The following is a 23,183-nucleotide window of genomic DNA, read 5'->3' as shown; positions in this document are numbered from 1 at the left end:
TCATAGGTCCCAGTGCTTGGCCTTTGGCCTCAATTTTATATTCAACTCCATTCATTCAATACAGAAAGGAATTCTGAGTTCCCGGGCTGTGACCTTGCCTCCCAAAGCCTGTATGTTGTTGTGAGGCTGGTGATTTGACAAGGCTTTTACAGGTAAGCCCAGTTGTGATAAACTTGTCCCTACAAAGACCATTCAGTCATTAAAGTTACAGGTTGATAATGTTTTCTGTGCCAGCAAATGCAGTGTTTACTCGTAAGTAGCTTTTATGATGATGTAAGAGTTTAAAGCCATGTTAAATCTTGTATGACTAGATCCTCGACATTCATACATTGCCAGAAAAAAAAAACAATGATACATTTTACATATCGGTTACTGGAATTTTTTTATTGTTAATATACAACAAAACTTCATAGAAATTGTAAACACTGATTGTTACTAAATCAATATCTTCTACAATGATTGAGTAACAATGAAAAATAAAGTCGATAAAATGTTTAGCAAACTGATTACTAAAAGTTAATATCACACAGATACACACACACATCAGTGTGCCAGATCTACTTCACGTCATTTTAAATTTGCCATCAAGTCATGTGGAAGTCCGTAACTGTATAACATGGCATGGGTAGTATTCATTGCTCTCAAATTTGACGAAAAATGTCGGGGCAGCCATGTTGTCCACAGCTGTATCGTAGGGAACGTTTCTTGACGCATCCAACGGTGGCCGCGTCCAAGAGGGATCGCCTTTCACAATTTCACCTATGATAACGGTGGCTAAAATCATGTATTTGTGGCCACTGGCATTCTCGGTACTGTTTTGGAGAGCTACAGCCGCGCTGGAAGTGAAAGTTTATCAAATGAATAGATTTCCATTCTCATCAAATAACAAAGATTAAAGGGCCCCATACGCTGTGTGATTGTCATTATCGACAAACGTGCACACACACGATTCAGGCAGTGTGAACAATCTCGGCACCGATTTCAGTCTGAACAAAGATTTTGTCTCGGGAAGACAGGACATCATCTCTAGAAGAGATGTGTGTTATAGCGATATACAGGCAGTCCCCAGCTTACGACGGGTTCGGTTTACAACATTCCGAGGTTACGGCACTTTTCTATTATATTAGCCACAAATTATTTCCAGGTTTACAACGCATGTTCCAGGGTTATGACTCTTACGACACCGATCTGATGGAAGAAATATAACTCCAAAAATGCAGAATAATCAATTTTAGAAGTTTTTTTATAGTTTACAGTTTACATAGTTTTTAATACACCTAAAGCATTAAAAGTAATGTTTTCTTAGGATTTTTGACGATTTTCCAGCTTAAGATGCGCCTCAAGAATGGAACCCCCGTCGTAAGCCGGGGGACTGCCTGTATCGACAGACAAACATGCATTGAATGACCAATGGTATGACAGACATTAGTCGCAAGCCAGCAATCTGATCGTGACAGATTCCCGCCGAGATCATTCAGACCACGAAATCTTGCCCACTTTTGGTATTCAGACAAGCCCATAAACAATGTTTTTTGGGTATGGGGCCCCTTATGGCATAAATTTATTACACGCACAGGAATCTCATTTTTCCCATACCTGTTAGAGAAATAGGTTCCTTGCCCATAATTCATATCGCTAGTTCCCTGCCTTCGCCAGTCGATGTTTCCCAAGCAAATGGTGTCCAGCTCTTGTTCATCCATGCCGTAGAAAAGTTTGTTTACATGCAAGTGGTCTTTGCAGTCTCTGTTAGTAGAGGAAAAAAATAAATGATTTTATTAATTGCTGTTCTTAGACATTGATAAACAGTTTAATGAGAAAACCATGATTTAGCTTGGTAGCTGCTTTTGAAACTTCCCTAAATGGCAAATAGTGGGAGTTTTTGTACCCGTTCTTTTTCATTTTATGACTCTCAGGTTTTGCAAACCTCAGTTGCTCCCAGAATGTGAAAATAGTATGAAGTCATACACATTTTTTACTAATAAATTTTTTACCATGATCGTTTTTATAATTTCTTATTCAAAACGGAAAATGTATACTTGGAAGGCCCCCTCACCTTCTAAAAAGGGAGATACTAGTGCTGACAGCTGGCAACATGCTCGTTTCCCTATGTTTAGAGCCTGCAACACCCCACCAGCTGTCAGTATTTTGTTAATTGTCACATTATTAAAAATGAGGTGATGTATTTCTAGAATAGTAATTTTGGCCATTTACTTGTGCAACAACCCAATTTCATTGGTGAAACGTGTCAAATTAAGAGCCTGAAGATGGCAGTACTCACCGCTGTGTCAAATATTCCTTCCTGGACTGGAATGAATCCCATAGGTAAGGGTTTTGGAGTCTCTGTATAGACTGGATGTTGGCAGTTGGCATGGTGATAAATAAGCGATCTGCGACCTCGCGATATTCGTCGCTGCTGGAATCAAGAGGCACTAGTGCGTGAATGGAACCGTGATCCATTTTTTTCCAGTGACTCGGAACATTTCTGCTCCGAGTCTCTTGATCTGGCTTTTGACCTGGCTTCTTCTTCTTCTCCTCCTCGTCTCCACCGGCGTTTTTCACAGGGTGTGTTGGACGACGCCTTACTTCCCTCACTTTCTTTGTTGTTTCGTTCACTTGGACCATTTTAGAAAAATCAATGGTGTACTGATACTGACTGTTACTAAATGAAACGGGTGACTTCGGCCTTTTCAAAAACTGTTCCTCAATATCATTACTTGTAATACTGGAAGTCATGTCTTTTCTGTTGAGACTGTCTGCATCACCATATTTAATCCATTTGTCTTGTTCATCTTTGAAGTACCATTGAAAGACTGTGGCATTTTGGGTGTCTTTAACTAAAGATGAGGGTGTTGATAATCTACGGATGGTCAGTTCTTTATCATTTTTAGTATTTCTTAATTTCATACTTATAAAATCTGCTTCCCAAGGATCAGTACCTAGCACCTCGATTAACTCTTGAGTGCATGATTTGCCTAGACCTGACATGGCACCAGAGGATTTCGAAACTTGACAGAAGGCATCTTCCAGGGCCTTGGTTTGAAAAATAGGAATATTATACCATCTTCCATTACTGCTAACTTGCCAGTGGAAAGGATTCTTTGAATGTAGGTACTTGCAACCATTCTGATAGTCTTGACAGTTTTGTTCTATTGAATGTACACATATCTCTGTTATTTTCACATCTCCGTAAATGTCCGTTGATTTGTATGTTTTTGCATTTATTTTAGGATCAGGCTTCTTCTGTTTCATTTGGTCTGTACTTTCTTTTGTGGAGGTTGTTTGCAATTCTGAGAGGGATCTGATTTGCTTTAATATATCTCGTGGGGTTTCATTTGTAGGCACTCCATGAAATTCAAGTAGCCCAAGGCACTGTTTATCAAGTACATCATGATTCAGACGACATCGTGTGCAGCTATTTATGTCTGTCACAAATTTCCTACAAATGTGCAACTTCCGACATCTTGTATATTTACATCCATTCTCTGTGTTGTAGTGATGGCATACTTCGAGATAGTCTACAAATTTACAAGAATTTCTTATAACTCGGAGCAAGCACTCGTCACTTAAGCAGCTCACATGAAGATTGTAAAAAGTAGTATTGTTGTGGTTAGTTTTGACTCCATGCCCGTGGAAACAAGGCTCTTTTGACTTGCACCTACCATGTATGTGATTCCTGCATATGTGGAGGTCAGTACAATTTGATGAGCTGCAGCCATTGGCTGAATAATGCTTCAAGCAGAGAACTAGTTTTGGATCAAGTCTCAAGATTTTGTTTTGGTAGTTTTCATTTATTGTAAAAATGTCTTTCCTTGACTCGGCTGTTGTTAATACAACACGTGGAGGGACACTTATATTGCGTACAATGTTGTGAACAGTATCATATAAAGTGTTCTTGTAAGACAGCTCTTTGACCAAAATGTCTATAATGTCCTTTGGATACCCTTGGTCTGATTCCTCGTAGGAATCATATGCTCTACCACTCCTGTTAGGGTATCCTGATGGGTGCTGCCTGGAGTCCCCCCGGTCCCTTTCGTATACTCTGGGATGGTGATGAGTTGGTGCATCTCTGGCGTCTCTGGGATGGTTTGGTGGGTGAGGGTACACAGGACCAGAATTGAAATGGTTTGCCGGACGAGGGTTCCAAGGACCAGAATTGAAATGGTTTGCCGGACGAGGGTTCCAAGGACCAGAATTGAAATGGTTTGCCGGACGAGGGTTCCAAGGACCAGAATTGAAATGGTTTGCCGGATGAGGGTTCCAAGGACCAGAATTGAAATGATGGTTGTTCGTAGGGTCGAAATGTGGATTATGTGGGCCATATCTTTCGGGGTGTCCTTGATGGTAATCATGGGGAAATCTTTCATGCTGATCATGACGAAACCTTGGATCAGGTACTTCATGTGGGTGTTGGTAATTATTTCTTGGGTGAGGTGTGTGATCATTCCTTTGTCTGTTGTCTTTTTTCCTGTAATTAATCTTATTATCGGGCCGTTTTGGAGGCGGCCTACTCCCTTGCACGTCATTCAGATCCATCATGGATCTGCTGCCTCTGGTGTTGAACTGAAATAAAGAGGGAATTGAAATGAAAAGGAAGGAAAATTAATGTAAGCCAGTCATGGTTCTTGATTCGAAGGCAACTCAACTTTATACTACATAATACATACATACTTACACTAAAGGTATTTCACATCCCACCTTAAGATTACAACTTTTCTTCGTTAAACATGACTTTGATCTCGCACCCTTGATTTTGCTTTAGTATTGAGTTGAATGGTAGAATATACAGGAGATTTGTCAGATTTCTCGGTAGAATCTGGTGGGCAGTAATACTGGGAATACCAAATCAGCTTGCCCCATGAGTATACTATATTATTTTTGTTGTCTAAGAATTAAACACACACACACACACCTCATGGATTGGCAACCATGGCTTTTTATTTTTCATGACCAGCTATTTCCTTTATGCTGCGTATGATGTAAAGTCTCCAACCTTGGGGATACGAAGAGGCTCATCCTCTTCATGAGCCTCTTCGAGTGCTAAGATGAGGAGGGTAATCACCCTTTCTCTAGGAATCCCAGAGAGAATTTGGTTGGCAGATCAAGTGGAATGTTTAGTTTTGTGGTAGTTTTGTGGTAAGACATAGCTAGCTTCAAAAGATTAAGCTGTCAGTCTTTCAGGGTTTTTTTTCCAGTATAATTTTATTAATGTAATTTGAGAGTATTAATATTGCATGAATGGTTTAATTAAACATTTTATTAAAAGCTATTTCCTTAATGCTGCGTATGATGTAAAGTCTCCAACCTTGGGGATATGAAGAGGCTCATCCTCTTCATGAGCCTCTTCGAGTGCTAAGATGAGGAGGGTAATCACCCTTTCTCTAGGAATCCCAGAGAGAATTTGGTTGGCAGATCAAGTGGAATGTTTAGTTTTGTGGTAGTTTTGTGGTAAGACATAGCTAGCTTCAAAAGATTAAGCAGTCAGTCTTTCAGGTTTTTTTTTTCCGGTATAATTTTATTAATGTAATTTGAGAGTATTAATATTGCATGAATGGTTTAATTAAACATTTTATTAAAAGCTATCAATATGTTACTTTTATAAATTTATTTAATGTAAATTACGCTCCCAATTAACTGTTCGTCCGTGACGACCATAATCGCTGTGACATCAGCTTTCAGTGTTTGTCCAGAACTTGTTGCTGTACCCAGATGTTGCAAAATACATCAAATAGAGGTCAGAGGTCAACTTGAAGTTCGGGCTACTAAATAGTATCCTGTCAATTTTGGAAGTAGAGGGGCAGTATCTTCGCTCTTTCTCCACAGAGATTCAGCATATGCACTTACATACATTGTAAGACCATGTTGCTTGTGTCAACTTGAACGTACAGTGTGAGACCATGTTGCTGCAATTGACATACCAGTTGTGAAGAACATGGTTGCTTGTGCAACTTGAACATCTTGTGAGACCAGTTGCTTGTGTCAACTTATACATGTTGAGACATTGTTGCCGTGTCAACTTACATACCATTGTTGCAGACCATTCTTGTGTCAACTTAACATACATGTAGACCATGTGCTGTCAACTTGACTACCGTTGTGTAGACCATGTTGCTTGTGTCAACTTGAACGTACAGTGTGAGACCAAGTTGCTTGTGTCAACTTGAACATACATTGTGAGACCATGTTGCTTGTGTCAACTTGAACATACAGTTGTGAGACATTGTATTGCTTGTGTCAACTTGTTGAACATAACACATTGTGAGACCATGTTGCTTGTGTCAACTTGAACATACATTGTGAGACCATGTTGCTTGTGTCAACTTGAACATACAGTGTGAGACCATGTTGCTTGTGTCAACTTGAACATACAGTGTGAGACCATGTTGCTTGTGTCAACTTGAACGTACAGTGTGAGACCATGTTGCTTGTGTCAACTTGAACATACATTGTGAGACCATGTTGCTTGTGTCAACTTGAACATACATTGTGAGACCATGTTGGTTGTGTCAACTTGAACATACATTGTGAGTCCATGTTGCTTTCGTCAACTTGAACGTATAGTTGTACACAGGTTTCCCTGGTACGCCTTCTTGAGGGACTTCGAAAAATTATATGGTAACAGTGTTTACTGAGGGGGATGGGGGAAGGACTCTTCCTCTCTTAGCAAGAGTTCCACCAATAAAAACTGTAATTCTTTCTGTGGGAGGAGTCATTAGGTATGGTTGGACACACACACACACACACACACACACACACACACACACACACACACACACACACACAGTAAAAGAAAAGAAAAAAAAGAAATCTGAGCAGGTTATATCGCTGTAACTAAGATTACTGTCTCACTTTTAATATAAGTTTATTTATCAAGATTCCATTTAACTTTTGTCTAAGGCGTTATCTTACCACCGTGTCTGTTATTATATATCGGTCATATTCATTATGCAATACTTAAAATTGATCAAAATGTTAGTTATATTGGTATTGGAGAGAATCACGAACATCATAACAGGATATTTTAACCTTATCACATAAGCCAAGTTTATAGTATCGGTTGCAGTGCGTTTCGTACCAATAATATAATAGGAAGCTATAAAGAGCGCTTCATTGAACCACCCAAAAACTCAGTGAATGTGTTGAAAGTGTCCGACACCTTAGCTCCTCTCTATCTCTCTCTCTCGCTCTCCTCACATATTAGCTAATTTAAAGCGACATGTCATCTAGAAATACCACTGCGCTAAGTATGCAGTTTTGATATGTCATTAACACCCTCTAATCTTGACTAAACTAATATATGCATATATATTTTTTCGGGGGGCAGGGGAAGTGGTGTCGGGGATTGAGTTCTTGTTGTTAAGCCGTCTTACAGGTTTTGGAATTCTAAAATGTAATTCAAACTGACAAGTTTCTTGCTTTTGCTGTACCGAATGTCTTCAGCCTGGCTTTGCTACAACTGAAATGGGTGGGGGACTAAGGGTAAGGTGGGCCTGTTGCGCCCCCGATGAGTGGACGAAGTAGATATGCTCGTGGATAGAGTGTATGGCTAACGAAAAGCTCCACTTGAAATATTTTCTTGTTTACCTTTAATGCCGTGTGTTTTTAGTGTTTATCCTATTATTATAGTACTGTAGATTTTCTGAATACAACAACATTTACAAGACGAAGGATTGGGTTAAACTCACTCTCTCTTGTAAATACATATAGTATGAAAAGGAGAGAGAGAGAGAGAGAGAGAAAGAAGGGAGGGGGAGGGGAGGAGAGGTGAGGAAAGGAAAAGGAAGGGGGTGGAGGGAGAGGGTAGGCAAAGTTTTTTTTATACTGTTGTGTTCATATCCACTTCTGGCTAATCGAGCCTTTTGCCTCTTCGTACAGGACAAGTGTCTATTCTTTATAATTTGTGATTCACGATACTCTTATAAATTACGGTACTGGGTGTAGTACACTATAGCAAAATCTCGTACTTATATGAATCTGAAGTTACAGAGAAATAGGTTAGAGAATTCGCGAACACTTTTACCGAGCTCATTTTACGAAGCAGTGCTCAAAGAGTATTCAGTTCTCAATGTAATTATTAACAGGAACAATAATTACGTGAGCGTATTATATTTAACAGTAATATCTTTATTTCATACCATAGTGATTATGATCCCCATTGGCTAATCCTACAATCAAGGAACGATATAATGATGTATGAAGCATGGTATTGTTTTACTCGACTCGAAACAGTCTGAATCCCAACGGAGGTGATGTCGGCAGCAGGATTTTTAAATGGGTCAGACTTCATAACCACTCACAATGAATCGAAGGGACACAAATCTGGCGCTGCTAGGACGAATTGTCACTTTACGCGACAATGGCTTCTCGATATGAGCCATTGCACCTGATGTTGTGTCCCCCACCACGGTACAGTTGTGGATGAGAAGGTGGGAGGAGAGTGGGAACTTGAACGACTTGCGTAAGTTATGCCGAATGATTGGTGGATGTGTTACATTGTTCATGGTTATTTAATCTTGCTTATTTAATGTGAAAGTTTCTTTCTTACATGGATTTCGTCTCGCTATTATAATTTTTGTTAGAACACATATATCAACAGCCATTCCAACACCACAGTAATATTTCAGGTGCACCTCCATAATTCCACACTGGTGGGTGGTTGGCCCTTGCCGACCTCAACCATGAACAAAGTTAGATAGTCGATTGAGTTGTCTCAGTAAAATTAAGCCTATAAGAGCATTTTATTTGTGCCCACCCCGTCACAGTCATTGTGGGTCTTATGATAGCTACAGTTTAAATATTAAATGTCATTTCAGTGATGGCTCAGGAATGATTTACAGTTTTAATAACCACCAACCAAATTGAGAATATTATGGAAATATGTAATCACGTTCCATTTGATATGCTTTTGAAACCAAAAATATACGGCCATGTTTACTAAATTATGATCAATCCATCGAGTACAAAATTCGAAGAATCTAGAATTGATTGCGATGTTATATAAATTATAAGTTAAACATTTAAGATAATATGTTCTCTTAGCTAGGCCAGGGGGTCCATGGAAAACCACCCCAGCTGAGGTTGACACAATTATCAGGGCGACTTGAGAGCAACCCTTAACCAACGCCGAGGCCATTCGTGAAGACCTTGGATTAGAAGTGTCATCGCTGACAGTACGACGCAGACTCCACGCTGCTGGAATTTATCACAGAATTCCAGCGACGAAGAAGCTCTTGACGGAGCGACAGAATGCGGGAAGGCTTGATTTTGCCCAACGTCATGCTGATATGGGTTTGGACTTTTGGGGCCGGGTCATCTTTACTGACGAGAAGTGCTTCTCGTCGACATGACATGGGAAGCTGCATTGTTGGTGAACAAATAGAACTCGGTATGGTGAGCAAAATCATTACTTGCATCAATTATCAATTGCATTCTTCTTTATATTAATTATTAATCTTGAGATTTTGTTCCACGGAAGTGGACTTTTAAAATATATAAAGGGAGTAAACATAAATAAGAGTGCTATTTCTGAGATAAATATTAGGTAAGGGACAGTGGCATCATTTGCTCTTTTCCTCAAATATAATTAAAGAAATAATTAGACAATAGAATTCTTTCAGTGTTGTTCATCACTGAGAATTTAAATTCTCCAAAGGTATATATATGATTTATACTATACACCTCCATTTTTTTTTTTGTCTCATTCAGGTATGAACCCTGTAACATCGTTGAGGTGGTTCGATCCGGCCATGTCACCTGCAATGTATGGGGCTGGGTGTGTCTGGATGGTATGGGTGATGTGTTCCGTATCGAGGGACGATTTACAGCAGCTAAGTATGTTGAGCTGCTGCAAACCACCTTCTTGCCTTCGTTACGAGAAAGGAATTTTCCCTTCCCACCAGGGCCCATCCTGTTCATGCACGACCGGAGTCCCATTCACACTGCTCGCGTTGTTCAAGAGTGGTTTGCTGGACAGGATAACCTGCTTTTTCTTGAATGGCCGAGCAATGGAGCAGATATAAGTGTGATTGAACACGTGTGGGCCCAGATGGTGAACACATGGAAAATGGAACATGAGAGAACAACACAGCAACTCATGGCTCACATCAACTCTTAGTGGGAAGTTTGTAGACGGAGACCGCAGCAAATTTTCAACCTTGTTCATTCGATGCCCGACAGATTGAGGGAAGTGACTGAGAGAGAGGGTGGATGGTCAAGGTATTCGATTGTATAATATAAATGTTATATTTTTTGTAATAGGACATAAAATGTTCTCATTTTGTTCTCACTAGTTATTTGATTATATGTTTTAATAAACATAATTCACAAGTTTTTATTAAAACCATGATATTCTTGATATAATATTCGAAGTATCTGTTAAAAAAAAATGGCACAATACCTCCATACAATATTGAGAGTATTGCAGTAAACTTTCCTACGTACTCGGGCCCCACATTTTTTTATGTCTCCCCCTAATCACCGTTTCTTGTTAACAGCATTGAATTATAGAGCTGAATGACTCGCCAAGCACTGTTTTCATACAGTGAGGTCGGTAACAGTATTAGCGAATTGCCTTACCTGTATACTTTGTTCGCTGTCGTGTGGCCGATACAGATATACTTCGCCGCTTATTTTCGGTTATTAGCTTCTTGGAGTCTATTAAAATAGTTTCCATTATTTGAAATGCAATGGTTTATATCCTACTGATATTTTCAATGTATCTTTGGTTAAAACCTAAGTTATATGAACAAGAGTAAAAATGTGGCATATTTTTTCGCTGTCGTTTCTGAGTATAGGGGTCATATGCTCTGTAGGATATTTTAAAAGGTAACTGTCAATTCAGTAGATGATACTCTTTATGTCAGCCACTATAAGGAAAGCCAAAATAACTTCACCCATCACCTGAGGTCAACGAGATATATAGTCTATAATATATCAGCGCATACATAATTTTAGAAAAACAACAGTTAACCCTTAAAAGGTCAACCACGTCATATGACGTGTTGCAGAAGTCGTCCCGGGACACACATGTTGTTTACGTCAAGTGACGTTCTTAAGTTTTTAAATTTGCGCGCCTTCATAGCTTATTGTATCGATATTGTTTCTGTACTACTTAGTGCCTTATTAGAGGTCTTGTTGGTCGTTTGCAATGCTCCTCTTCCATTTGTATGAACTGCGCGGGGGAGGGGAGGTAAGGGTGGCCTAGGAGGTTGTCAGAAATGTCAACCCAGCTAATCCTGTGTGGCAAAGGATTGGTGGTGATAATTTTTTGCCGCACACCTTCGATTTTGATGAAAGTATATCAGGAATAAAGTTTTTTTTATTCTGTTTTTAAAGATTCTATAATGGAACTCTGACTGTAGAGAGATCCAATCGTTAATTTCATGTTATGAAATGGGGTAATATATCAAGCGAACACTCAAGGGAACAAGAGTGTTATGACAATAAAGTATCAGAGATGAGAAATTTCTTTGCTTGTTTATGCTTATGTTTGTTTGTTTGTATGGTGCTTTTACGTTGCATGGAACCAGTGGTTATTCAGCAACAGGACCAACGGCTTTACGTGACTTCCGAACCACGTCGAGAGTGAACTTCTATCACCAGAAATACACATCTCTCACTCCTCAATGGAATGGCCGGGAATCGAACCAGCGACCACCGAGGTGAGAAGCAAACACCAAACCCACCACGCCACTGAGGCGCTTGGTTATGCTTATGGGTATTGTCAGGAAGGGCAATTTTCGATATTATTGGGTCACTGCTCCTCTCCTGAATACACTAATGACATATCAGAACTGCATATTGAGCCCAGGAGTTTTTCTAGATGGCATCATGTCACTAAGTTAGCTAGTATAGCTGAGAGAGAGAGAGAGAGAGAGAGAGAGAGAGAGAGAGAGAGAGAGAGAGAGAGAGAGAGAGAGCTAAGTGTCGGAGACTCTCAACACATTCATTGAGTATTTGGGTGTATTCAATCAAGGGCTGCTGCACTTCTCTATATAGCTTCCTATTGTAGAATTTGTAGGAAACGCACTGCAACCGATGCTGTAAACTTGGCTTACGTGATAAGGTTAAAATATCCTGTTATGATGTTCGTGATTTTCGGCAATACCAATGTAACTTCAAAATGTTGATACATTTTAAGTATTGTGTGATGAATATGACCGATATATAATAATAGACACAGTGGTAAGATAACATCTTGGCCGAAAGTTAAATGGAACCTTAATAAACAAACTTATATTACAAGTGAGACAACATTCTTCATTGCAATGATTTAAACTGCTCAGATTTCTTTTTTTGTTTTTACTCTGTGTGTGTGTGTGTGTGTGTGTGTGTGTGTGTGTGTGTGTGTGTGTGTGTGTGTGTGTGTGTTTTTCTCCAACCAAACCTAATAATTCCGCCCACCAAACGAACTCCAGAGCTTATTGGTGGAACTCTTGCTAGAAGAGAAGGAGTTCTCCCCCCTTATCTCCCTCAGTAAACACTGGTACCATGTAATTTTTCGAAGTCTCTCAAGACGGTGTACCAGGTAAACCTGTGTCCAACTGTACATTGTGACACCAAGTTGCCTGTGTCAACTTGAAACAGTACGAGACAGATGATCATATATATTTTTTGAAGTAATGTAAGCTTTCTTCCAAATATCACATAAAAAAAATGACTAACTTAAGTAGTAGTTCATGCGGAATTTCCCAAGTTCATTCTCGACGTGGTTCGGAAGTCATGTAAAGCCGTTTGTCCCGTTGCTGAATAACCACTGGTTCCATGCAACGTAAGAACACCATACAAACAAACAAACAAACAAACAAACAATGTTGAATTTCCCAGTGGATTTTTTTCCGCCTTGTTTTATTCATATCCTTTAAATAATTTCCTCATATGATGAGCACTAGGATCTTCATATTTTGCAGTGTTTTCATGAGGTTTTCTTTCTTTTTTTTTTTTTTTTTTTTTTAGTTTTTTTTTTTTTTTTTTTTTGTAATCGACCTTATGAGCTCTATCCACTTCAAAGTTGTACGCTTTCTGCCTGAATTCCCATCTGGACCAAGTCTTTGTTTGCACATTTTAATCTAGTAGATGGGACCCTTTGGACTTATAAGTGGGCTTTGGCCTGCTTCTCCATATACATTACTTTCTGTGGACACAACATTTGTAAACAATTCATAACTATCAGCTTGTTTGTTTGTTTTTTGTTTGTATGGTGTTTTTACGTTGCATGGAACTAGTGGTTATTCAGCAACAGGACCACCGGCTTAATGTGACTATCGAACCACGTCGAGAGTGAACTTCTATCACCAGAAATACACATCTCTCACTCCTCAATGGAATGCCCGAGAACACGCCAACAAGGCATCAGCTTGTTGTAGTCACACTTGCTCAGATATCTCCTGTTCTGATCATATAGGTCTTGACTGGTTCAAAACTGATATGGCAAGACTTACCAAGTTCCTTGCCTTTGCTGCACAGGCCTTAAAACGTGTTCCAGGCTTTGAAGCCCTCTGTAATACTGGGGCTGCCATTGTTTTCCAGCATTTCAGCATTCTGTCTTCACAGTCTCTCCCATTTTGCCATTGGACGTGTCATAGGATGAATTCCAAGGACAGCACTACTAAGCAAGTGGTTAGATCTCAGGGTGACTGGCAACAGACATGCTGAGATATATATCTATTTTCATCTCTACCTATATATGTAAAATATATGCATATATATACTTTATATATATAGTATGTATATAAAGTATACAGATATGAAAAGTATACAGGTAAGATACATTACCTCTCTTCGTCCATATACTACTCGGGTCGGGTGCATGTCGTCCATCTTAGAATTTGAACCGCCGCGTTGAAGGCAGATGTTAGAATGATTCTGGCAATTCGGTCCTGCATTTGAAAGAACTATTATTATAATTATTCTTTAAAGAAAGATTTATGATATCGGAACATTAAGTACATTATATTACATAATTTATTTGCCTACATCTAATTGTACAGAGTGCAAAAGTATTCAAGTGGTTTGCAGGACGAAGCCGGATTTGCTTCGTTAGTAAATGAAAGAGTACAGATCAGCGTTGTATTTAACCATATCATCATCATCATCATCATTATTATTATTTCAGTAGATGAAACCTATTCACATGGAACAAGCACATCAAAAGGGCCATTGTCTTGAAATTCAAGCTTCTATCATATATATACAAACCAAGATTTACATATTTATTTCCATCCAGTCTTTGAAAAAAAAAAAAAAAGTGTTGTATTGCACGAGCAACAACCATGAAAATGATGTAAGTGAAGTATATTAAGGTGAGTTTACAATAGGCTTCACCCCACGCTGCATGCGTAAGACTCATCACCAACTCCTCCCAAATTCTTGTTAGCTCTGCCTAATGGTCTGCTTATTAGGGTGAGTTAGTGGTGTGGAGTGACTCTTGATGAGCAGTCCAGTAGGCGGGGCTAACGAGAATTTGGGAGGAGTTCATGATGAGTCTTACGCATGGAGCGTGGGGCGAAGTATGGTGTAAACTCACCTTAAGAGAGTGTGTGGTTTGGTGTCTAAGATAGCTTTTAAACAAGGGTGTGTTATGCTTCTGTGACTGTTAAGTATCTTTGTATATGGGGGTGATGTGAGTAGTCAAATAAAGGACAGTAGAAATAGGTGCTAGCTTCAGGGATAAGAAAATGAATCATGGCGCGGTCGACATTTGCTGATGACTCAGTGCTGACTGGGGTTAGTGATAAGAAACTACAGAAACTGCTACAAGAGGTTGAAGGTGTTTCAAGAGCAGAAAGTTGAAAGTGAATGAGGATGGAAACCAGGAAAATCGAGCAGCGAATGTTGAAAAGGATGTTGGGAGATTGGAAGCGGTTGACGTGTTAGTATGGCAGTATGATGGTAATGTAAACCACAAAGTAGATGAAGCAGTATTAGAAGAACGTGCATAATATAGTGTGTGAAGAGACTTGCATTAGGTATGGAAGCCATGGTGGGAATGTACGAGTGGTTTGCTGAGCCAACTCTCCTTTATGAAAGTGAAATGCAGATATTGAAATTGAATGAAATAAGGTTAAAACTGTTGAGATGAACTATTGATGTAGTCTATGCAACAAGATAAAAAAAGTGTCATTACCCTTTCTGAGGAAAAAAAAAAACAATCCTCAGGTGAAACAATGCTCAGGTGAAACAATGCATTTGAAAAATTATCTGCCCACTTAGTCTCTTACAACTTAGAACAACTGGAGTAAAATTGTCATTCCCTATTATTATGGAAATTTTGTCTCTTGGTTCTATCCTCATTCATATATTTTGACATGATGAGTTCAACTAACATTGATTATACCTTTGGAAATTATTACAAAGTCTTCCTTTACATAAACTCTTATCGTAGCAATATCAGATGAAAAGTATTTTGTTTAGATGTCGTAATCTAATCATAAACCTCAAACAGACCAATAATGTCCATGAAATTCTCATTATATTACGTGTTATGTGGTGGAAAGAGATATGATATTCAAACTCTCTTTAGACACTGTTCCCATAAGCACGTAGTTACATGACCAGTGGTAATAACTATCGGATCTTGGGTGAGTCATCTTTGTTATCAATTAGACTTAACCACTGGGAGAGCTTTCGATACCATGCAGTATTGAAAATACTCTCCCAAGGTACTCCGCACCGGTTATTATTAAGTTATTTATTATTATTTATTAATTATTATTATTATTATTATTATTATTCTGTTGAATAAAATGGCAGAGTTCAGCGAATTAATCTTATATATTATCTTTTCTATTTTTGTTATTACTCGCTTTTCTGGCTCAGCGATACTTCGCAGTAATTGGCCAATATTCATATTGGGAATAATGCTGAAAGTGGTATTTTATTTAGAACATGATTTATTAGTAAAAAAACTGGTATTATCAGTATACTGGTATTATCAGAACGCTGGTGTATGGAAAGGCGTTCCTCAGGTCCAGACCAGTTTTTGAACAATAAATCCTGTTCTGAATAAAATACCACTTTCAGCATTATTCCCAATATGAATATTGGCCAATTACAGCGAAATTCGCTGAATTCTGCCATTTTATTCAACAGAATTTGTTTAAAAGAGGGTCCTCTTCCAAAATATTATTATTATTATTATTATTATTATTATTATTATTATTATTATTATTATTATTATTATTGTTGTTGTTGTTGTTGTTGTTGTTGTTAGTAAAATAATGGCAGTTATTAACGACTTAATCTTATACAGGGTCTGTTCAATTCTTCTGATAATTCGTTTTTCTCTGGGCAAGCTTGTCGAGTAGAATTTCAACATTCATATTTGTCATAATTAGGATATTTGTCACAATTATTTTATCAGAAATATTTTATTATATAATAAAATATCTCTGATAAAATTATTTTGACAAATATCCTACTAATTTTGACCAATATGAATATTGGAATTCTACTCAACAACCTAGCCTAGTCAGAAAAACGAATTATCAGAAGAATTGAAAAGACCCTGTATAAGATTAAGTCGTTAAAAACTGCCATTATTATTAATAAAACATGTATTAAAGAAGGTCTGCATCCCTGGCATATAATATCATTAGATTCATATTTATATTATTATTATTATTTTCCATTATTATTATATCTTATTATTATATATAATACTTATTATTATTATTATTATTATTATTATTATTATTATTATTGCACTTCCTACATATGGGAGAGATGTTATTTCCGTCTATCGTTCTTTGAACATATCTGGTTCTTAAGGCCTGATCTTGTGCCGCTGTTATCATTCCTTCAGTTTCCTTTTTGAGCTCTCCCCTCTGTAGCCATTGCCACGTGTCATCGCTGGCTAGTTCTTTAGTCTATCTCATGTATTGTCCGTGCATTGGTTTGTTGTGCCAGTCCTCTGTTCTGTTTGTCATTGTCCTGTCTGTATATTTCTGGGTCTTCGTCTACTTTTATTAGTCCTTCCCATGCACTCTTTAGCCACTCGTCTTCACTGGTTTTCAGATATTGCCCCAGTGCTCTGTTCTCGATGTTGACGCAGTCCTCTATGCTTAGTAGTATTCTCCTTCCTTACTTTCGTGTTATGTATAGTCATTATTATTATTCTTATTATTATTATTAGTATTCAGGAGATAAAACCTATTCATATGGAACAATTTAGCTCACATTGACTTGAAATTCAAGCTTTCAGAGAAAATGGCGTTCGTGAGGGAGGTAAAGGGAAATTCAGAAAGAAGAGATCTCGCCCATTAAATGAGAGAGAGTAAATGAATAGATAAAAATGTATTAAACTTCAAGAATAGCATTAGGGTAGTGATGCATAGCAACTTCGCCTGAACTTTCAGAAGTTCCACTTTCAGAAGTTCCACTTTCAGTAGTTCCACTTTCAGAAGTTCCACTTTCAGAAGTTTCACTTTCAGAAGTTCCACTTTTAGAAGTTCCACTTTTAGAAGTTCCACTTTCAGAAGTTCCACTTTCAGAAGTTCCAAGTGCACTGCATCCTCTGGGAGGCTAGCTGTTCCACAGCCCAATGGTATGAGGAATAAAGGACCTCTGGAAATGCGAAGTTCGACAGCGAGGCTCATTTCACTGAACTTTGGTGCTGATGTTCAGCGAATCTGGTTGTTCTCGGCAGATGAAGGGGATCAGGGATCATTTGTGAATGAATGTGGAAGATCTATGTTCGAATAAGCTTATGGATCTTGTCTAGTAAATCTGTCATTTTCATTTGATAGAAATCCAGTTGAATATTAATATAATGATTGTAAGGTACCTCCTTGAATTGACCTGGGGACTTGGATTGTTTAAGGGACGGCTTCTCAAATACCGAATTGGGTTACAAAAAATGATGTAACTAACTGAAAATTTTGTTGAAAGACTTTACTATCACCTAGAATCTGCTCCCAACTGCTGAAGGAAAAAAAGTATATATATATATATATATATATATATATATATATATATATATATATATATTAGTATGCGTCTGTAAAAACGGCTACTGCTTTAAAACTATTAGAGACAAAGAGCTGTCTCATTTAACAGCTAAAGAGTGTGTCAACAATATCTGGAGAAAGAATGGAGTACATTAGAGAATTAATTTTTATATATTTGCTTTTAAGATAGACTTTTTGAAAAAAATTCGCTAATATTTGACATCAGAACCTTAATTAAGTACACTGGTCACTTGGAGCGCACTGCATGGTTTTGTTCAGGTGATTGTGTTTAGCATCGTTATCTGAAGCAGGTGAATCATCCAATATCACATTCAGCTGACCCTAGTTCAATGGCAACCAGGTAACTTAAATTCTCATGTCATGAACTTGTCAAAGCCGTTGTAACAGGGCCTCAAAGAGTTTTAGCCGCTTCATATATATTTATCAGATTTGCTAAGATTGTGTGTTTTCTTCCTAACTAGGTCTTTCTCTGCGTTGAAAGCCTGATGATAATGGCGTTTTAATTAACTTCGAGGACAGTTAGCTCTTCATTAATTAATAATAATAATAATAATAATAATAATAATAATAATAATAATAATAATAATTGTTGAATTTTAGTGAAAACTCACTAGTTAGGAAAAATGAAGACTTGCGGCTTAAAATTGAATCGAAAATTAAGGACAAATAGAATGTAGATGGAGCGAAGTATGGCCACAGTGGAATTGTTAAGAAATTCAGTCTCTTGAAAAAAAATTGTTAAAAAATCCACAATTATATATTAAAATATATTCCTATGTAAAAATAAAGACTTTAGAAGACCTGAACGGTGTTCCACGTCAGTGTTAACTTTTTTTTTTTTTTCTTAACGTTACACTGATGAGGAACACCGTTCAGGTGTTCGAAAGCCTTTGTTTTATTTTTACATAGAAATATATATTAACATATAATTGTGGATTTTTTTTAACAAAGAATTTGCAACAGAGGGAAAGGAACAAATGGAAATGAAATGCTATCAACTAGGATTATAAGCGTCACATATAAATGTAAGTAGAGATGTCAGAAATTTCAGGCAACGTCGAGACAGTTAGATGTTGACTCTATTATGCAGAACTGTTTTTTAAAGCTATAGAGTAGTCGAGTTGAATACCTCTTGCAGTTTAGTGTAGATGAAAGTTATAAAACTGCAGATTTAAATAAAAAATAGGAAAGTGCTAAGACAGTGTATGACCAGGAATTGGCTCTGTACCGTCTTATAACACGTGTATTCGATAGGGACAAAGCTTTGTCTTACTTAACTCCGCATTTATGAGTGACGTCTTCCAACACATCATACCTCTGGTAACAAAGTTAAAGTTTCATCATCCTCGAGTCAATACATCTTTTTCGTTCTTTTATCCTTCATTCGGCAAACTGATAAATATCTTTTATCAGACAAACACACAAAATGAAACTGGAGAACAAGTCCACAAAGTGTAGTGACACTGAAAGGTATTAAATGTATCTTTTCTCAGTGCACCGAATCGATTCTGCCAAGGCTAGACCTACTCCTTCTGTTGCCGTGTGAGAGCTAAGATGGGATGGGGGGGATGCCCTCTATCATACACTAATTCATTTACACATATACAAATTTCCCCTAATATCTTACGTCCAACTTTTTTTTTATTTACCACTTATATGCAACCGTAATCGCCACAGCCTCAGGGGATGTCCAGTAACACTTTTGTCTGTTTACATTCTCTTGTTATTCTTTGACGTGCAAGCACAAACAGGCATACCAACCCCTACAGTCTTCCTTTCCCAGATCCTGCGTGGACGGAAATTTTTTTTTTTTTTCAACTTTGTTTCCAGATTCATTTTACACTTTAGTGTCTTTTTTCCCGTTAAGCAAAATTGTGGTATCTTGATGACACAAGACCACAACATTTATTTGTTGCATGAAGCCTATACGGAAGGACGAAGTGAGTAAACAAAAAAGCCATGCACTTACCAACTACTGACTGATCACCAACAGGCAACAGATTATCACGTGGTGCCTACTCGAATGCGCAGCTGCAGATTTCGAAAAAAAAAAGAAAAAAACACATATCTTGATATTATGACGGCCTTAAACCAAAGACACCATGAAGAAACACTTCCCCTACGATAAACAGGAGGATATCAGACGAATCGACGTCAAAGTACCACTGTAACAGCGACTGGTAGTCACTCAGGAGACGTGTATCCTCCCGAGAAAGGACGAGAGTTGCAAGCTAGCTACCAGACGCGTTCGGGTGTGTCTGCTGGTGCAAACATCTGTGCCACGAGTATCTGCTGAAACGAATCTCCAGCGGGGCGTTCTCAATCGGATGGATTATTGAATGCCTTGGCAGCGAAAGAGGAATCTATAACTTTTGTCGTCATGACATGCTATTTATTGAATTACGTTGCCAAATACATTACGAGGCAACCGTATTAGCTCTCATATGTAGACGGGGTCTCTCTCTCTCTCTCTCTCTCTCTCTCTCTCTCTCTCTCTATTTGGTCCAGTTTTGTTTGTTCAGTTTGGTCCAGTTTTGTTTCTTTTGTTTATTCTTTATTACACGCTATTGAATCACGTTATCAAATTCATGAAGTGGCTACCGCATTAGAACTCATACGTAGACTTCTCTCTCTCTCTCTCTCTCTCTCTCTCTCTCTCTCTCTCTCTCTCTCTCTATCTGACTTTGCTTTTTTTTTTGTTCTTTTTGTCTGACTTATCATTCTTTGCAGAATCAAATGCCAAATGCGGAACAAGTGTTGAAACTTTGGGAGAAGAAGGAAACGTATATGAAGACCTAACAGATTGTATTCTTTCCGATCAGGTGACACATTAGGCGTAGGTCTAATAAATAAACAGATTGCTGTGTTTAGTTTTATGCCAATAAACATTGGTAGCAATAGCAACATGAAACACGCGTCAATAGAGTATATATGTAGTACAATATATCAGCTAAACATTCAGTTTAATCTGGGTTTACATAAACTCATGCCAATAATAATTTTATGTTAGCTTTCTATTTTATTTTTTTATGAGAGACATCAATACTTTCAGGAATTCGTGACGTTTACCGGGTTTGTCTAGTGGTATTGTCAAGCCTGTGCATATTCCGTGTGGTGAGAAACTTGACACTACAATATCTCATAGGTTGGAGACAACTGTGTATGATAAAAATGAATAGCATTTCATCAGCATTATCGGTTTATCAGCCACCCCCCCCCTCTTTTTTAAATAACTCCCAGTTTTTCATCAGTATTACCAGCTGATCATATCGTTTTGAGATTTTAAAATATTTCTCCCAGTTTATACATATCTTTGTTTTGAGCGTGGTTGCAAGTTAACCAAGGCTTACCGAGAATAGTATAAATGATATTGCTTAACTACCTTTTTCCTTTTATTGAGAACTGGTAAACAGTCTCCCGGAGTTTGTTGTAGAATTAGAACCTCAGAAGATACAGGGAAGACCCAGTTTTCGTTTGTAATATTTATGTACGTTTTTATCTATCTATTAATTTATTAATTTACTTTTTTGTGTACTAGTGACTAGTCTCTTCTTTCTATATCTTCTGCATGATTATTGAAGTATTCGAAAAAAAAAAACTAGTCCATGTGTCTTCAATAAAGTCTTTCTCTGCCAAGGTTATAATATATAGGTTATTCATCGGAAATAATTTCAGAGCTGGAAAAGAGATTCTGAAGATTATTGTAGTTTTGTGTGTGTGTGAACGACACGTGTGTTGCAGCCACCAGTAGAAATTGCTTACGAGAATGACTCATTAAAGCGGGCGCGTTCATTCTCTCTCTCTCACAGACACACACACACACACGCATGATAAGGGTTTATGTATATATAATACATGTGTTGATATCGACGTGTATATATTTATATATGTATATGTATATATATTATATATATATATATATATATATATATATATATATATATATATACTAGAAAATAAAGTCGTCTGTTAAAACAGGATAAGTCTTAAGTATAAAAGGCCCATTAAACCACTCTGGTTGAAAGCTAAGGACTATATATATATTTCGGTGGACTAATTTCCATCCTTCATAAGGGTGGAAGTTACTCCACCGAAATATAGTCCTTAGCTTTCAACCAGAGTGGTTTAATGGGCCTTTTATATTTGAGATATGTAAAATCGAACGCATTTTATCCATATTAACAGCCTACCGGGATACTGCTTTTATCTTTCGCACGCACTGTAAAACATGACTTAAGATGGAAGGCCGATAACCCCGGGAGTTGAAGTAAATGTTATCTAAAACTGGATTTATTTCTAATCAATATAAGGAGTATATTTCTATATTTAAACGTAGCTTAGAGCACTGTAGACATTACTTAATGTTCTTTGCAGCGTCCCTTCTGCCCCCTAGCTGCAATCCCTTACATTCATTTTACTGAAGCTCCGTTCATATTCTCTTTCTTTCACTCTACTTTCCACCCTCCCCCAGCTGGCGTTGCATAGTGGAACTGCGAGTGTTTCCTCCTGTTACACCTATAAAACCCTTTTACTCTCAGTTTTCCGTTTCAGCGTTGAGTGACCTCATAGGTCCCAGCGCTTGGACTTTGGCCTAAATGTTTAAATTTCAGTTCCAATTTAAATGTAGATGAAGGTATATCAAACTTGAAGGCGAGTGCAGTGTATTTGCATTTGATAAATACGTTTTCGCCCGAGGTTTAAGAACACGCACACACTCACACACACACACACAGAGAGAGAGAGAGAGAGAGAGTCTGTCAACTCGGGAAGAAGTTGAAATATCCGATAAGTTATCAGTATTTGCTTTACCGAGAAAAGATAGCGTATCTCAATTCCAGGGAAAACCACTTGGTCGTACCTGACACGTTCACGCCAGGTACACAAACTAGTACTAGTAGGAAGTCGAACATGCAAAGGTCGTCATCATCTTCGTCATTGTAGGTCACTTTCCAGGTACAAACGAGTTCATGGAAAGACTTGTGGGACCTATGAGGTCATTCAGCACTGAAATGGAAATTGGCAGTAAAAGGTTTGAAAGGCGTAACAGGAGGTAAACCTCATAGCAGTTGTAATATGAATCAAGTGTTAGGAGAGGGCTAGGGAAAGTAAGATGGAAGAAAGAGAATATGGAAGGAGGCACAGTAAAAGGAACGAAACTTGTTATTCTTCGGAGGACTTCAGCCACTTCCCACATTATCTCTATTTTTCTTGGGTAAAACC

At 37.9% G+C, this 23,183-nt stretch overlaps 2 protein-coding genes across 4 annotated transcripts in view; one reads left to right on the top strand and one right to left on the bottom strand.

Annotated features, from left to right (window-relative positions):
* LOC135196427 (protein mono-ADP-ribosyltransferase PARP12-like) overlaps positions 1-23,183 on the top strand; it is a 156,638-nt gene that overhangs the window by 108,113 nt on the left and 25,342 nt on the right. The gene's annotated exons all lie outside the window — the stretch shown is intronic.
* On the bottom strand, positions 353-20,311 carry LOC135196426 (protein mono-ADP-ribosyltransferase PARP12-like). Of its 3 annotated transcripts, none has more exons than XM_064223243.1 (5): positions 19,933-20,311; positions 13,771-13,889; positions 2,279-4,560; positions 1,597-1,743; positions 353-836 (listed from the first exon to the last, which is right to left on the bottom strand). In XM_064223243.1, the coding sequence occupies exons 2-5, from the start codon at positions 13,813-13,815 to the stop codon at positions 590-592; spliced, it is 2,721 nt and encodes a 906-aa protein (XP_064079313.1). In that variant the 5' UTR covers positions 13,816-13,889; positions 19,933-20,311; the 3' UTR covers positions 353-589. The 3 variants fall into 3 exon arrangements, with proteins under 3 accessions (XP_064079313.1, XP_064079312.1, XP_064079314.1); XM_064223242.1 differs by having other exon boundaries at positions 13,771-13,874; XM_064223244.1 differs by lacking the exon at positions 19,933-20,311 and adding an exon at positions 19,613-19,800 and having other exon boundaries at positions 13,771-13,874.

This window comes from Macrobrachium nipponense, chromosome 17 (genome assembly GCF_015104395.2).
Source record: "Macrobrachium nipponense isolate FS-2020 chromosome 17, ASM1510439v2, whole genome shotgun sequence".
NCBI classification, from domain to species: domain Eukaryota; kingdom Metazoa; phylum Arthropoda; class Malacostraca; order Decapoda; family Palaemonidae; genus Macrobrachium; species Macrobrachium nipponense.
This window is presented reverse-complemented; position numbering and strand designations above follow the sequence as displayed.